This window comes from Stegodyphus dumicola, chromosome X2, assembly GCF_044657685.1.
Source record: "Stegodyphus dumicola isolate Sdum_Otavi_A_Nest chromosome X2, ASM4465768v1".
NCBI lineage: Eukaryota > Metazoa > Arthropoda > Arachnida > Araneae > Eresidae > Stegodyphus > Stegodyphus dumicola.
Window position 1 is genome coordinate 124,693,335 of NC_140781.1, and position 17,300 is coordinate 124,710,634.

Here is a 17,300-nt window from a genome sequence, read left to right on the forward strand (position 1 = left end):
GCGGCGAACAAAGTGTCCCCAAATTTGGGTAGTTGTATGGAAGTGGCCACAATTTCGTAACTTTTGCTTCTATCCGTGGAGATGAGATGAAGAATATTTACAGTGCACATAATATGGCCACGCCTCCAACTCTATGATGCAATCTGTCACATCGGTAAGACCTGAAATTACGAATATTGAGCCTATCTGCCGGTTTGGCATGGGACTCAGAAATAAGGCATATCTCTATGTCATTATCGTAAATGAAATCCTCGAGTTCATCCTTCTTATCCTTGAGATTGTTAGCATTCCATACTAGCATTTTAATTGTCCTGCTACTGTTGATGTTACTATCCATAATTTGGTAAGGACTTAGTTTGCGCGTTGGAACTGTTAGTGGCAGTACTAGAAGTTAAATTTAATTGTAGTATTCCCGATGCTTTAATGGCTTCGACAAGATTTTTAAGGCTTTCGAAAATGGTCCTTGCTTCATTCAGTGTGTTACTGTTGAAACTCTGACCGCTAGCAGCAGCCGCATAAGTTTTGTTTGTGATAAACCTGTCGTTAAACTTTTTAGTGGGTGGGTTTTTCGAACCTGTTTTAGGAAAGTTCGAGCAACCCCTGTTATTTGCTCCTATGCTCTAATTGGCAATTAATACACTTGGATTTCTCCTCACGTGGTTTGGGGTAATCTCTCGATAAATGATCGTCAGCACATTTCATGCATTTCGGGTCATGCATACATCCTGCCTGAGCATCATGAAATGCCTGACACCGAAAGCACTGCACTGGCCGTTTCCTACGTTTGTAGGCTTCAACCTTAATATTGAGACCACATAACTTTGCTATATTGTGAATTCCTCTTGCCTTTTCATTTCTGCTAAGAATAAAGGCAGATTGTATTTTTCACCATTTCTGCGTCTGACAAGTTGTGTAACTTTTTCTACCGGAAGGCCTCTGTCAACTAATTCTTCCGCGATCTCCGTGAGTGGAGTATCGATTGATAAACTGAGTACTACAACCTTAACTTTCTTATATCTCTAGCAGAATAAATGAATGATATTTTACTCCCTTGGAGTTTAGTAACGCCGTCAAATTTTTGTGCGTTTGTATGTCATCTACTTTTAATTCGTAGTAATTCTGCGCTTTCATATTACCAGATTTGAGCGTAATACCTGTTTCCTTACATTTCCCTGTATTTGGACCATGAATACATGCCATCTTGAATAATGATAGACGGGGCTTTGGTACTTACTTTCTTAGGAAATGTAAATTTACCTAAGTTCTCCTCAACTGGTTTTGAGTCTATGTCTTCATTGGGTATGCTTTGTGTGGGGACGTGACATAGTGTTAGTAAACAATTCTCATTGATGGCCGCTTCATAATCATGAGCATAACCTGTTAACCCAGGCGGGCACGTGACCTCATCTGCAGTACCGATAGGCCGCACCATGCTTTCCGTCTGAGACGTACTTGCAGCCGGCTTCTCGGGGATCTCACTAGATGGCGCCACTTTAACGTGGCTACTGGCCGCTACTTTATATGGGGTCTTAGATTTCTGAGGCTCAAGTGAGAATGCATCCTTAGGAATTATAGTGAATTTCTTCTTTTTGGAGTCTTTAGCTGCGGTTCCTTGTTTATTTGATTTAATTGGGGTTTTCCTCAGCATTTTCCGTGGAGGGATCAGTATCCACAGGGAGGGCAGCAAATCTATTGTTACATTCCGTAGTCGGAGAGGCCGGATCTCGTCGTCGTTTATTGCTAACTGGTTGGAAACCTTGGAAATCCATTTCCTTGGGGTCCTCATCTGGAACTGTTGAAACAGCAGCACTGGTAGGATTGAGGGCTAATTCAGGGAACATAACACTGAAGTTAGGGAAATCCTTCACTAGAAGCTTAACAAACTTCTCGGTCAGTTCATATAGGAAGGTATCATCTAAATCCAGGGTGCCATTTTCCTTACGGTTCCTGAGTTCCTCGTAATCAATTGCGAGTTGTTTTAAGAATGCCATAGTCCGTAAGCCAGCCAGTCGTTTTGCGAAAAAAATCAGAGTGAAGAAAGTGCAGTCACACAGAAAAATAGCAAATGCACTCTAAAAGTGCATCACACACAGGCCACTTAGGGCCGTTTTACAGTACCCAGAACGCAAGGTTCAACGGGACCAACCTTCTATTAGCGCCAGCAAATGCAGAAAACTAACACAGTATCAACTCGAAGTAAGAGCGAGAGGAAAGCGAACTTTCACGCTCGAAAGCTAACAGTCTACTAGACCGTCAATCCCGGAACGGCTGCTTTTGTTAGCTGGGCGAGTTCAATTTACGCAGGTAAGAAGAAGAGAAAGGAAAGGTTCTGTAAGGGCTTGCAACGGGAGGAGTTTTAGATTGGTGGGCACTAGAGATATGCTCGCTGGCTTATTCCAAAACCGTGGAAGGAGTTTCACTGAGTATTTTTATGCTCTGTGTTTTATTGAACATTTTGTTTAAGGACGGATAAATTTTTATCAATTCATGAAACAAAAATAATATTTTGAAGAAAAATGAAATGTAAAACTGTACGCATTCTATGCTCATTTAATCTTCCTAAAGCATAACGTTTTGGCGAAATTACATAATCTTGTTTATTCCAACGAAATATAATATTTACTAGAACTCTTATTTCGGTAAAGTAACTAAGTATTACATGAAGTTACAATAAGGTAACTGTAAAATTTTTATTTACTTGAGGTATTGTAGAAAATTGTAATTGTAAATTTTTTATATTCATAATATTATCGCTAATATGAAAACAACAAAATATAATTATTTAATTTTTTTTAATCTGGTACACAAAATAAATAATGTGTTTTAGTATGATATATTTTGATGGAGCTTTAAAAGGCCTATCTTTATACGAAACGAGTATTGTATTCATTTGTGAAAGAACAATTTAGTTTTAATTCCATTTTGTATAAAGAACAGTATTATTCCCTTCCAGATCTTATTTAACTTTAACGCAGAATTTTTAAAATTAGGTAACAAAAATTAAAAAAAGAGAGACGATTAATAAAAATAAGAATAAATATTAATTCCTACTAACGAAACGCTGCACTCACCAAAGCACGAACCGAAAATAATGTAGCGTCATTTCCTCTCTTCCTACCTCATCGCTAGTTTCTAATAAGGCTTTTATAAGGTATCTCTAGTAGCTCTACTACTTTCAAGTACCATACCTACAAATCTTGGACTCTTCCAGCAAACAAAAGCAGCCGTTCCGGGTATGAGCGCCTTCTCTCAGACACAGCTAACTTATGAAAGTAATTTCACTTGCCTACTTGGTGCTTATCTTTAGAACTCTCGTTATCAACATCGACTCTTTCTGCTTACCTTATTCTTGGACTTGCACCTTACTTCTTCAGAACTATGCTTGTCAACATTCGGAAAACTGAAAAATGCAGTTCTACAGGAATAGGTTTTTAACCGGGAGCCCGTTTTCGGGGAAACGTTAGACACCTCTTTGACTAACATCGTGAATTAGGATCTCCTTATATACTAATGAAACAAACGCCTCGGTTTGACAAGAATTTCCCACGTGGATGCATATTAAACATTCAGCGACGAAAGAATACAGAATTTAAACATATTCTGTAGTTTTGAAATTTTCAAATACAATTTTTTAACAGTCAAGAGTTTACTAAAACTATTTCCTTGAATTTCTCCTTACAGCAATCACAAATTTTATTGGAATGTTACGAACAAAAAAATATTTTGCATATACATTATACACTGAAGTGGGGGATGGGATAGTACATTAGTAACAACGAAAATACAACGGGCATGACTCCTTAAACAAGTGAAAGTAATCTGTAGCCAATGACCAGCACCGTACCTGGGTTGGTGGGTGAAGTGATTACGTGCCGTTTCTTTGTGCGTCTCTATATACGAGTAACTTAATAATTTATTTGGGCCTTTGGACCAAAAAAAAAATGTCTGTTTTACCGCCTTGCGGAAAAAAAAAAAAAAAGAAAAACAGTCATTGCATAATGCATTTGTCTTTGCACAGGTAACTTCCACTTTACAGGATATCGACCGAATCTGCCGCCTGCATGTGGAGATATTGGATGCACACCCGCCAGGAGCGCCCCTGACAATGAATACCATATTTTAGTTCTCCGCATGGCATCCCAGATATCTTTGACTTACTCGGACATGGCAAGACCCTGAACTCAAATGAGTCTTCCTCTAACCATGATATATATTTTCTATACTTGTACGTCAGAGCATTGCCTTTGAAACAGAGTAGGGAGATGCGTTACTCATCGGAATGAGCGCATAGTGTTTTTTCTTAGAGTCAGTGCTCACCAGTCAAAGATGTCTGTAGACCTATCTAGAGTTCCAGCGAATATCAGTTAATCAAAAGCAATAGCACTGCACATCTTCTAGTGTTATGCGAGATCCGTGGCTTCGTGGGATTTTCTGTACATGCAGATACTTCAATTTGACAATAGTAATTGGAAATACCACTGCTCAGACCAAATCTGTCGTTTCTAGACATCACGTCTAGTACCGGAATTTTCAAGAATTGCATATCTCTGCTTAATTCATTCATCAGGGACACACATACCGAGAGAGTATTGCCTTTTAAAGCCCATATCAAGGAGGAATTGTTCCAGTTCTCATACTGATTTTTGTTAAATATCCACCACATAATTCCGACATTACCAGTCGCAGAGTTGTATGCCTCCTACATATAATGAGTCTTGCCAACTAATGCTCATCATTTCAAAAAGTGTCTTTAAGATCATGCTACAAATGAAAATCCAAAGTTTTGTTAGAAATCTTGAAATCATAGCACACTCTTGAAATGGTACTATCTGAAAATCCAAATTTCACCCCTTTCTCCGAAAAACTATCACCATCACACAAGTTTCAACCATCCTATCACACTGAAAATCACTTAAATTGTAATTAATTTGCCATTCACAATGCGGAAATAGCTCTATACGCTTGCACTATTGCCTAACTTCATATCCCTCCGAGCGTTACGGGTTTGGCCTTGATTTCAAAGTTCTTCAAAATATAATGAATAAGTTATACTTATTTGACTATAATTCCAAAATGACCCTTTCACTTTGTACCTAGAATCTTTTTCTTTGAACATACATCCAACACGAAATCAGATATATCAGAAGTTGGCAGAAATTTTTATGTGTAAAGAATTGGAAAACTATCCTTTACGGAATATCCTTAACCCCTGAACGGATATACGAACAGGTAGATACCAATTGGCATTTCAACATACATACACTGTTTTCCTGTGTTTCCAAAGTACACATATATTTTCACTGTAGCTTTTTCTTACTTATTGCATACAACAGAATTCACTCTTACATACTTCTGATTTTTTGAACAGAAAGCCTTTTTTTTTTTTTTTTTTTTTTCAATTTTTATGGCACTGAAAGAAGTTTGTTGGTAGTTGCTTCAAATATATCACTACATAGATTTGAAAGAACTGGGAGACTTTTCCTTAAAATTTATACATGAATTGTCAAAAAATATGTTAGAATTCATGGAAAATTTTCACAATATTATATTCAGTCATTATAACAGCAGAAATTAGTGTATCTAATTCACTCCATTACATCTTCGCTGTCTATACAGTATTTCATAACATTGTCTGTTGTGTGTTTGGATTTGGAACTACTCCTATACTATCATTTCCTCAGTCAGCATGTAAAGACCTTATTTTGTATTAATCAATTATTTTTATTTTACGAAACTTTCCTTTCCCTTCTAATTTAAGGTTTCCTGCCAGAATGCAAATTTAAATGATATACATGCAAAATCTCATTGAGTTCGGAAATAGTATTTAAGCAGCAGAATTGAACAGGAGTAGAAGAGTTAGTTACGAGTAGAGCAGGTTACGCCGGGAACGAGTTTATGCCGTGTGTCTGCAAATAGCTTTGTAGCTGAGTATTTATGCTAGCTACTTACTTTTAGATTATTTGATATTTTAGACTCGGCTTTGCTCCATGCAGCCGATAAATCTGGTTTAGGTTGAAGTAGGAGCCAGCCGTGTAGCTGAAATTTCGTTCATTCTTGATTGTACATATTATTTTGTGTTTAAGTTGCTTCACCACAATTGGTAGTTAGTTTGTGAGCACCGAGTGTGTGCATATTCAGTTCACTTTAGATAAAATAAAAAGGTTGTTATAACCTTCATTAGCAGTTATCTGTTTCAAGACAGCGAGAATTCGTTATTTCGTCTTTAGTAGGGTTTACATTTTATACTCCCTAAACGAAGACTCTACAAGCATTATAATCAATGTGAATTACATACGAGTAATCTGTATCAGATAAATCACAATAATCAGGAACCTTGGCCTCAGAAACACATTCAGTTAAAAACTTGATTTCAATCTTATGGATAATTTAAAACAGAAAATTTTAATAATTTTTTAAGATCTTAAAACAGGGTTGCCACTCAAACAGGAGAATGAAATTCCCTGACTTTTCCAGGTTTTCCAGGTGTGTTTCAAGAAAATTCCAGTCTATCCGCGTAATGTACGTTGGCTGTGCTAAGAGGTAAATTAATTATCTTATTACTTGTATTGTGTAGCAAATTCACTTAATTATTCAATAAATCCCAGAGGACATTTATTCTTAATTATTCTTGGTATACTTTGTTTGATAATTTTGTTTAGTTTTCCACTTAAGAAACTTAATAAAATTTAAGATATATATATTGGATAACAAATGTATGTTTTATTTAATTATTACTCATGATCATCACCAGTTCAACACGAGGATAATCCGGTCCTTATAAATCACAACGCAATGCTAAATAGTTAGGTTAGATTTTAGGTAAATTTAATTTTCGTGAGGTATGTTCTTAAAAGGCACCTTAACACTTGAAAACACAAATATAATTATAATAGTCGTTGTTTTCTCCACTGAAGATTGAGATTAGAATCTTTCCAATCTGGAATAAAATAAGGCTTTTTTTGCAGACATTCTGCAGCTAAGCGAAAGAAAGAAATCTATTTTAATAAATTGAGGTATTTTATATTTATTTCGCAGCATACATAAGGAAAAAATATGCGCATTAAATTTCGTGATGGTATGTCATCATACTGCTATAGTTAATTTCAGGATTATGCCAGAGAAAATTTCCTGAAATTTGTAAATATTATTTACTAATAATAAATAAATTTAGAGGGAAGAAGCAACATTAAATTATATGAATAACATAAAAATAATTACTTAAAAATTGAATTAGAATAATCAACGATATTTTAGCGAATATAGTTATATTACATGGCTAGCCTAGATGACTGATTACTATTTTTTTTTATTTTACTGCAAAATGGCAAGGTATTTATTAAATAGAAAAAAAAAAAAAGGTTTAAAAAGATTTTGCGGTAAAATTCTACTAGTATACGGTAAGGCTTTGGCACGATTTTAAAAATTGTCGCCAAGACCAAAATGACCCGTTTACTGCGCATCAAGATGTCGCCAAATCTCATTATTATTCTAACCAAAGAACGTCTATGTAAAGAAGAAAAGGTTCCATACAAGTAAAATGCTATTTTACGCCGCTAGAATGCGGAGGGAAAATTTGCCAAGGGATTTGGCGACGGAACCTGGCGGCCAGAATTTCCCTCTCCGCGATGTGTACAGGAAATTGAGAAACACGTGTTAAGAAGAAACGCTCTTTGACAAAAAGAAAACTACGAAAATCCGTTTTTAAATTATTGCGAAAAATCCAAGAAGAAACGTTTTATCAAAGGACGTTTCTTCTTGGATTTTTCGCAATAATTTTAAAAATGGATTTTCGTAGTTTTTTTTTCCCTGAAAATAACTAATCCATGAATTAATTTACTTGCGCCAAAAAATATTTTCTTTTCCTTTAGAGTTTAACCACTTGCGCTAAGACTAAACTTCACGGTTGCGGTGCCGTGATCTACAATATAACAAGCGGTAAAGTGTCTCATTTACGCCGCTCCGCATCTGCGAGTGCAATCCAGAGCTGTAACTCGAGAAATAAACAATCTCGTTGTTAGGCGACGTGTGCACCACGTTATTTTCATTTTTGCGATAAATGCTTATCGACGTGGTGTTCACGTCGCTCGCGGTTTGAGACAAAAGCATCTTGACGTGCGTGGCACGTCTTTTTAACGCAAGTGGTTGAAAAAATTTTAAACGATATTCATTTTATGAACTCTTGATAACGTGACCTTCGAACTTCGACACCGGTTTCGAGCTTTGGCAACAGATATATCAGACATGCACAGCTGTTTTCCCTCTATGATGGAACGGAGCCACAGCCACGTCTGTTGCAGAGAGGTTTTCCTTCTTTACAATACATATTCTTTGATTCTAACCTCCACGGTACCGTATACTAGGATTAAACCCATTTTGTTTTATACGAGAACAGGTACTTTCTTTAGTTCATGCACTGCACATGCGATTCTCGAGAATACTGGAAACAAAAGTTGCAGGAAAGTTGCTTTGCCTTTCTAAAAGACAATCAAATTGGAGCTGCGAAAATTGGCTCTATGCCAGCTACCCAAATGACACTCACGTGATACATAATTCGCCAAAAAAGTTACCTCTTCCGACGTCGGCGCAAAAATCGCTTTTTTTTGGCGGGATCGTTGTATGAACTTCCCTGACTTTTCCAGATTTTGACAAAAATACTTAAATTCCCTGAATATTTTGGTCAATTTTCGAATTCCCTGACTTTTCCCGATTCTCCAGGTAGCGTGGCAACCCTGTTAAAACATTTAATGTTTAAATTAACAGGGAAATTCCAAAATAACTGTAAAGAATTATACAGAATGACAAAAATGCTTATGCGATTCCACAGGCTGCGTCCAAGATGATTAAACAACCAGAAATTAAAATTTAATTGAACGAGAATAAAGATAAAAGTAGCTCAGCCTATCCCGTACCAACTTTCTATTAACTAAAATGTTAACAGTTCAGTTTTAACCAATTTGTTTAACATGTTAAGAAAAGAGGACCTCATGTGCAAAATTTAAAGAATGAACAATTATAAGAGGTATACGTTTAAAAAAAAAAAGAGAGACGGAACAGTTCTACATTTCCAGTTCTACTGGGCCAATTGACGAAATTTAACTTGCGTTTTTCATGTCTCGAAAGCGCGCCTTAGGATACATTAGATTTATATATATATATATATATATATATACCATTGTTCTAACAGTTATTTTGACATAAAATCGGACTTTTTTGAAATGTCATACAGTCTTTTTTCCCCATATTTCAATACTATGCCTAAATATTAAATTTTATAAAATTTGGTGAGAAACTTAATGAGAAATTTAAAAAATTGTCTTGCGCACTTTTTCTGCGCCACACTTTGCAAAATTCTTAATTTATTATAACAAATTTTTCTTTCCTTTTCACTATGCACGAGTACAATAAAAGGTGCATCGTTCATTCTTTCAAACAATTATAAAAAGTGCTTAAACCATACTTGGACATCTTAATACATCTTTTTTAAAATGCGCCGAAATATTTTATAGGTTATAGTTAAAAATCATTTTCGAAAAATTTATAAAATTACAAAAAATACAAATTTAAAAAACGAATTAGAAAATAGCTGCGAAATTTTTTTGGAATGAACCTAAGTTTCAAATTGTGAAAGAAAGAAGACAGCAAGTTTAATAATAATAATAATAATAATAATAAAAAAAAAGATATATTAATAAATATATACCAAATTCAATTAAAACACTGAGGAGTTAAAATTTTGAGAACTAATTTTTAAAAACTACTTATACGATTTTTATAAAACTTCGTACTGGCATAATTTGTGTTGTAGAATTGAAATGCGGGAAAAAATAGTTATGCCATTTCAGAAAAAGTCAGATTTTGTGTCAAAATAGCTATGTTAGAAAAATGCTGTATATAAATCTAATATGAGAGGAGCAGTCAAAACGTTCCCGGAATTTCGCTGTAACTCTTTATCACCACAAATAATTAATTTATTTTTTACTACCACTATATTTATTTACTAATGGAATTCATAACAGACAGTATAGCTGAAGGTAGGAGGGTGTGGAGATCAGTTGGGACGATGTCGAAGTTCGAGCAAAGGACGAACATCAAGTACATTGGAAGAGTGGGGAAATCTGCTTCAGAGACTAGCATTACAGTTTATTCTTGAAAGAAAAAGGCCTTTTACGAGTGGTTATCAAGATTTCGGGTTGGGAAGGAATTGCTGGAAGACAGACCCACAGTGGGAGATCTTCAACCTCCAGAAATGAAGGAATGGCCGAGCAAGTGAGACAATCAGATCAGACCGAAGAATGACGATTGATGAGTTAGCGCAGGAGGTGGGGATCTGTCATGGATCCATTCATACAATCCTGTCAGATGATTTGAAGATGAAATGTGTCAGTGCAAAGTTTGTCCCGTGGCTGCTGAATCCGGATAAAATGGAAACTCAGTAGTTGACGGTGGCCAAATGTTTTGAAAAAAGCACAGAGGACCCGAAGTTTCTTGAGACAATTGTTACCGGTGACGAGACCTGGTTGTATGTTTACGACCCAGAGACACAAAGATGTAGTCATCAGAATGGCACACAACGTCCTCTCCTCGACCAAAGAAATCACGTGATGTCAAATCCAAAACAAAAGTGATGCTTATTGCGTTTTTTGACAATGAAGGTGTGGTGCACCATGAATTTATGCCAGCTGTTCAAAATGTTAATGGCCCTTTTTATTTGCAAGTTTTGAAAAGATTGAGGGAGGCAATCCAAAGAAAACGTCCTGCCAAATGGCAAGGAGGATGGTTACTGCATCATGACAATGCTTCCTCCCACACATCGATTGCTGTGCAGGCATGGCTCGCATAAAAGAACATTCCACTCCTCCACCAGCCTCCCTAATCACCGGATTTAGCACCATCAGATTTCTGGCTGTTCCCTAAGATCAAAATGGGCCTTAAAGTTAATCGTTTTGGCACCATAGAAGACATCAAAACCAATGCCATGCCTGAACTTTGGAAGATATCACAACAGGACTTTAATCATTGTTTCCAGCAATAGCAGGAGAGGTGGAGCAAGTGTGTATGTTCTGACAGAGCATACTTTGATGGTAATTAAGTAAATGTGTAATTGTATTGTAATAATAAAGAATTACAATGAAATTTCAGGAACTTTTTGACTACCCGTCAATATCCTAATTTATGCTTCTGAGATATGAAAAACACAAATTCTGTCGACTGGCCTAGTAGAATGAGAGATATAGAACTGTATTTTTTGTGCAAGGTGTTCATGTACCATGCTTAAGAGATAATCATAAATAAGACTTGAATGAGGAGAAAGCCATTTATCCAAAAGTCTACTGAATGCAGCATATTTTGTCCAATTCTAGGAAACTTCCTACATAAGATGGCCCACACATACCATAACATAAAATATGCAAGCTCAAATTACAAGATGCTTTAAGGTCATAAAATTCATTTTATTTTTTACAGTAATTACATTTTTGATAAATATTTTCAGCTTACAAAACACTGATGTTATGGAGCATTTGCATCACAGCTGATGTGTAGGTGACTTTATATAATACAAAAGGCAGTACTTGGAATTATCAGAATTTTCAAAAATAAAGAATATGTTAATCTTTTTTCCACTTCTACCAATATTTCAAATATTTCTCAAGATTCAAAGTAAATGATGGTTATAGGTAACAAGAAATATCCAGTCACACAGAAACAGTTTATCTATCACACTTCTGAGCAATAAGTTTAGAAAATTAGAAAATTTCATAAACTTCCAAAACAAGCATTCTCACAATTCCAAGCACTACCAATATAACTGCTTTTCTACTAAGCAGCAAGTAAAACTGAAAGCGCTCTTTCTTTTTAAATAGTACTCACTTAAAAGTAACATACCATTTTGGAAAACTTTGTATTCTTTGTACAATTTACACTCTCATAACATTTCTGATACATACTTAACATCACTCACAAGAAAAAATTTCCAATTACATATAATTGTTATGAAGAAATATCTAAATGCACAAACCTAACAATGAAATTTAACATAAAAACATTCACATAAAATAGACTTCTAAAATCCAACGTGTATAACAGTGAAAATCTAAACAGATAACATAACAAAAATATTTTGCATTTTTTATTAATAAGCTTGTCATAAGAGCCACAAGCACAGAAAATCATTTTATGTTGAATTTTAAAATCACAATGAATATAAAAGTTTTCATGCATTTTATTACTCCGCTGCATATCTACCATTTGAGCAAATGGGACAAAATTTAACACTCAATTCTAATTTAAATTTTGTTTATTCAATTTTATCATATGATACAACTACCTTTTTGCTACTATTTTGCATTTAAATTTTAAACTTTGAAAACAAATCCTTCAAAGTTCAAACCCTTAATGCAGTTTCAATGACTAATCAGGTGCCTGTACCAGTAAACTGAGCCAATATCATTAGGACAAACTGAAGCATGGTTTTGCCTGGCATTGTGATCTTTGTTTTCCACACGGGAGACCCCAGTTCAACCCAAAGGTCATTTAATCACCTTCAAGGATATTGTGGATCTCCCTGTGTTCCACTTTCTATCCTTATTAATATAGGATATAGATGGTGCAATAGCAGCCTTAAAGAGTGAATGCTGGTGTCCACCATGACCTACATATACGAACAGATTATGGATCTACTGCTAAGGGAAAAGGTGTTTACAGCAAACTCAAAGTTTTATCATAATACTTTGGATAATCTCAGCTAAACATTTTAACAACTAAAACTGATTAAATTTCTGTGAATTTGACTAAATGCACTATAGTAAAATCCAGAGGAAAGTATATTCAGAAATTTTGCTCTAAGAAAATTAAAGATACTAAAATTGTACACAGCAATTGCTTTATAAAAGTTACTAATATAGGATTTTAAAACACAAATGAAACATATAAACAGAAAAATTTAACAGAATTAATTACATTTCACATGTAAGGAAAAAGTAACAAGAGTATTATAAAATATTTGGGTCAATAAGACAGCCAGCCACAATACAATGTCTTAATTTCTAATAATTGATTATACGTTTTAAACAGATTACATACACAAGTGTATAAATACATAAGAAAAACTATTACATTAAATTTTTATAAAATTTCAAAATGCAACTGGATGTTGACAAAAACTTTAACACATCTTACAGGTCAGCTGAACAATTAAACATTTCTTTCTGCAAATTACATCAATCTTTAGTCTTAGGACTCACAACTTTTTACATTTATTTATTTACATACATTATAAAAAATTTCATCTAACACAAAAAAATTCTATCACAAAAGACAAAATTTTAAGCTAAAAAAGATGGGGGAATGCAGAATAATACAACCCAAAATCAACATTTAAATCACATAATCATTTACAGTAAAATTATTAAATCGCTGCAAAATCTCTTTGGCACACTATCAATAAATAAAAATTTTCCATATCTAACACCACTTTGCATAAAGTGAACAAACATCTTTCCACAATACTCGTAAAATGTACAAAACTTTGGTGGAATCATAGAATAAATATATTTTTTCCAAAGGCATAATTATCTTATGCCATCATTCTTCACAAACAAGTACAGATATAAAATTAGAAAGCATGAAATAAATAGCTAGACAGAACTAACATAAATTACAAAAGTCATGGTATCAGCTTTGAGTTAAAAAAAGAAGTTATTAAAGAGTTATCACATAACCATTTGAACCTGAGTTGGAAAAAAAAATGTTGCATAGCTTAAGACTACTGAAAATAATAATATTGCATATTTTTAAAAATATCTTAATTACATAGTTAGTCGTTAAATTCTTCTTCATGTTTTTAGTCATATATCTGATATGACAAAAGCTGAGTGATCTTTGAAAATTCAAGAATTGAACACTCCATGACATTACTCAGTAGATTCGTTGAACTCATATTTCCGACTAGTACAATATCAGAAAAATAACACATGTATTTACTATCTACAGGAACACATAAGCTGAAAAACAATGATAATGAAGGAAAAATAAATTAGAGCTCCTGCATAAGCTGATAGTAGTTGTTTGCAGAAGTACAATAAAAGTGTCAGGTTCGGATGAGATAAATACACTTGCATTTACTACAAACTGCTTTTCAACAGAAAACAGCAGGGGAAAAAAATCACTACAATTACAGATAACTAAAAGTATGATCAAAATACAAGAACACGATATGGTGAAATTTAGCAAGCATCAGACTTCATTATAAAATGAATAAACATGAATTAAGGAAAACGTTGCTTTAATTAATATGTATCAATAGAAAATCATAAAAAGAATGATATGCTAAATTCTGAAAAATATGCAGGAGCAGGTAAAATGCTCATTCCTTCTTGAACATATTTTTCTCTAAGTATTATAATAAGAATATTAATCTCAAATTACAATAAGGTCATATTTGCTTTACATAATGCTACAAAGAACGCATGCATTTTATTTATAGAACAGCAGCTTGATTTGGAATAATAATCTGTTGCTGTACAGCAGCATAAAGAATTAGTCTTCTATTTATCACACAACACTGAATATAGTTCTCCTCAAAAGCTGTTTTCATGACCGGTCAAAATATATAAATTTGAAGGACTTTTTAAGTCATTTGTGGGCCTGCTTTCCAAAACCACAACACTGAAAAAGCAAACACACATTTTTCTTATATTTAAAAAAATTATGGAAAAAAAAACAAAAACATTTTTTTATCAAAAGTATCACACAACTTTAAAACTTTAATAAAAAATGATTCAAAAGTGATGCACATCAAAATTTCAAAATCTGTGTAAATTCCAAAACAGACATTAATAATAAATCATTTCAACAGATTACACTCCTATAATATCTCAAGTAATTTATCATTTGACATTACAGTTAATAGTGCTAGCTTTAAAAAACATTTTTTTTTTAGCGCAAAATGGTTATAAGTTTTTTTTTTTTCAGGCAGAATACAATTTTATGATTGAGCATTACACTGCAACATATTTTCACAGAAATGTTATTATAGCATTTAAAGAGACCTTGTAAAATGTACTGTGAAATTAACAAGACAATAATTTCCCACTTGGTAATCTGATTTCAAGAAACTGAAGCAGCCACCTTATAAATGGAGCAGTGGCTGCTTGTCTCTTCCAAGCTTAGACAAAATATGCAAAGCCAGGAACAAAATGTCACAATTATCAACAAACAATGTGAAAAAGATGCCATCATAATGAAATTTATGCCTTGCGAAATGCTCAATCAAAAATTCATTCTGCTTGGGAAAAACTCACTTGCATCTGGCACCAAACAAAAAAAACAAAGCTAAAAACATTAACAACAGCTTCAAGAGCTATATTAGATATGCAATCCACTGAATAGGTATGCCATTATTCATTCAAGAAATTTCAGTTTTTGAAAGTTTGATGTCTGCTACTTTCCAATCACCCAGTAGTTTCAAATATAAGTCACAGTCCATCTTCCTTCAGTTGTTAACAACATAAATGATAATATTATGATATTGTGCCAGCAAATATATCAGATTAAAGGTATGGCTTATCACGAATAAGCATATGAAAACACTAAACATAATATATGGACAACAGCTGGGTTTCTGCATTAGTATGGAAATTATAGTGGCAAAACAGATAATAGACGGTAAATATCCAAGTTTCCCATTCCATTCTGCCTACCTATTACATAACTAAATCACTTAGTTATCTTAAAATATTTAACAGGAATAGTAATAAAATACTTTTTATTGTATAAACCTAACATATATGTAGAAAATTGTCTTCTTAATCATTTAACAAAAATTAAACATATTTTAACACTTCATGTAATTTTTCCAAGAAATGAAACCCTAATACAGGATTTCCAATTAACCAATGAGGCCAAAGTTAGACAAATTACTTGTTAATCCCCCCCCCCAAAATACCTTTGTAAAGCAGATTTAAAATATATGCATATACATGCTGCACATAAACATTTATTAAACACATATTTACGAGGGCTATTTTATTTTCATGGTACGATCGATCACAAAATAAAAAATCTCATGAAAATTTGATGAAGCTGAGTGAAGTTGTGTTTCCTAGTGTCTCTAGTATGCCCGTCAATTATGTCAGGCCTCAGTTGTCAGTTGTGAGCATTCATTTGTCCAGTAAACATGCCTAGAACAATAACCTCTTCCACTAAGTGTGAAATGCATGCTGACATTTGATCCTGCTTGTTGAGTAGAAAGCAGCCGAAATTCATCGATGAATGAATAACGTAGTGGCAATGGTGCAGGAGCTTTGAAGCAAGATGTACAGACATTCATGATGCAGGCAGGCAGGAAAGGAAGTGAATGTCAACCAATGATCTTGTTCAGCGAGAAAAATCAGGCGATTGGCGAAAATCGTTGGTTCACAATTTCCGTGCTGACTGATTTGTTCACCTCATTGTTTCTCCAGCACTACCATGATGAAGAAGATTTTTTGAACAAAATCATGACAGGGGATATGACATAAGTCTGTTTTGAAACTGAAGAAACAAAACAGCACTCCAAACAGTGGATGCATACTCATTCCCCGAGTAAGCTAAAGAAATTCAAGTGAACCTTCTCCAGCAGAAAGTGCATGGCTACTGGGACAGAAAAGGTGTTCTCTTGGTGGAACTCATGGAATGCAAGCCTGCAGCCTCGTACAGCATTATTCTTAAATGTCTATGAAGGATAATTCAGAACGAGCACAGAGGACTGTTGTCATCAGACACTGTCCTTCTTAATTACAATGTGTGGCTGCACACTGCAGCTACAACAAAAACTCCTGCAGCAATTTTTATGGGACATGATTCATCACCCACCATACGCCCCAGACTTACCTCTCTCCGATTACTATTTCTTTGCTCACATGAAACACTGCCTAGCACAGAAATTTGGCTCAGACAAAGAGCTGCAGACCAGCATAGAGAATTCGGTGAAAGAAAGGGTGGGTGCCTTCTATGACGAGGGTATTGGAAAGCTGGTACCATGCTGTAACAAATGTCTCAGTTGGAGGGGTGGCTGAAAAGTGTATCTACATGTTCCAAATAAAAGTTTTGATTTTTACTGTAGTTCTCATTTCGTGACCAACTGGACCTTAAATAACCCTTGTGTTGCGCCTGCGCGTGCATTTCATTACTAGCGACGGCGCATGCACCTTGAGCTCTTGGAGTTTGTGACATGGGATTGTGAGCGAAGAGCGTGTGAGAGAATTCGTGGCTTCGAGTGGCCATGAACGATGTAAATTAATGAGAATAAAAGTGAGATATAA

The 17,300-nt window shown here is 34.5% G+C and overlaps 1 protein-coding gene across 9 annotated transcripts in view; it reads right to left on the minus strand.

The window, feature by feature from the left end:
• Positions 1–11,429: 11,429 nt before the first annotated feature.
• Positions 11,430–17,300, minus strand: part of LOC118187517 (mitogen-activated protein kinase kinase kinase kinase 5-like) — a 170,604-nt gene continuing 164,733 nt past the window's right edge. For all 9 annotated transcript variants that reach the window (XM_085809411.1, XM_085809413.1, XM_085809409.1 and 6 more), the window contains one exon: positions 11,430–14,664. In XM_085809411.1, coding sequence (XP_085665537.1) covers positions 14,577–14,664 — 88 coding nt within the window. In that variant the 3' untranslated portion in view covers positions 11,430–14,576. The remainder of the gene's footprint in view (positions 14,665–17,300) is intronic.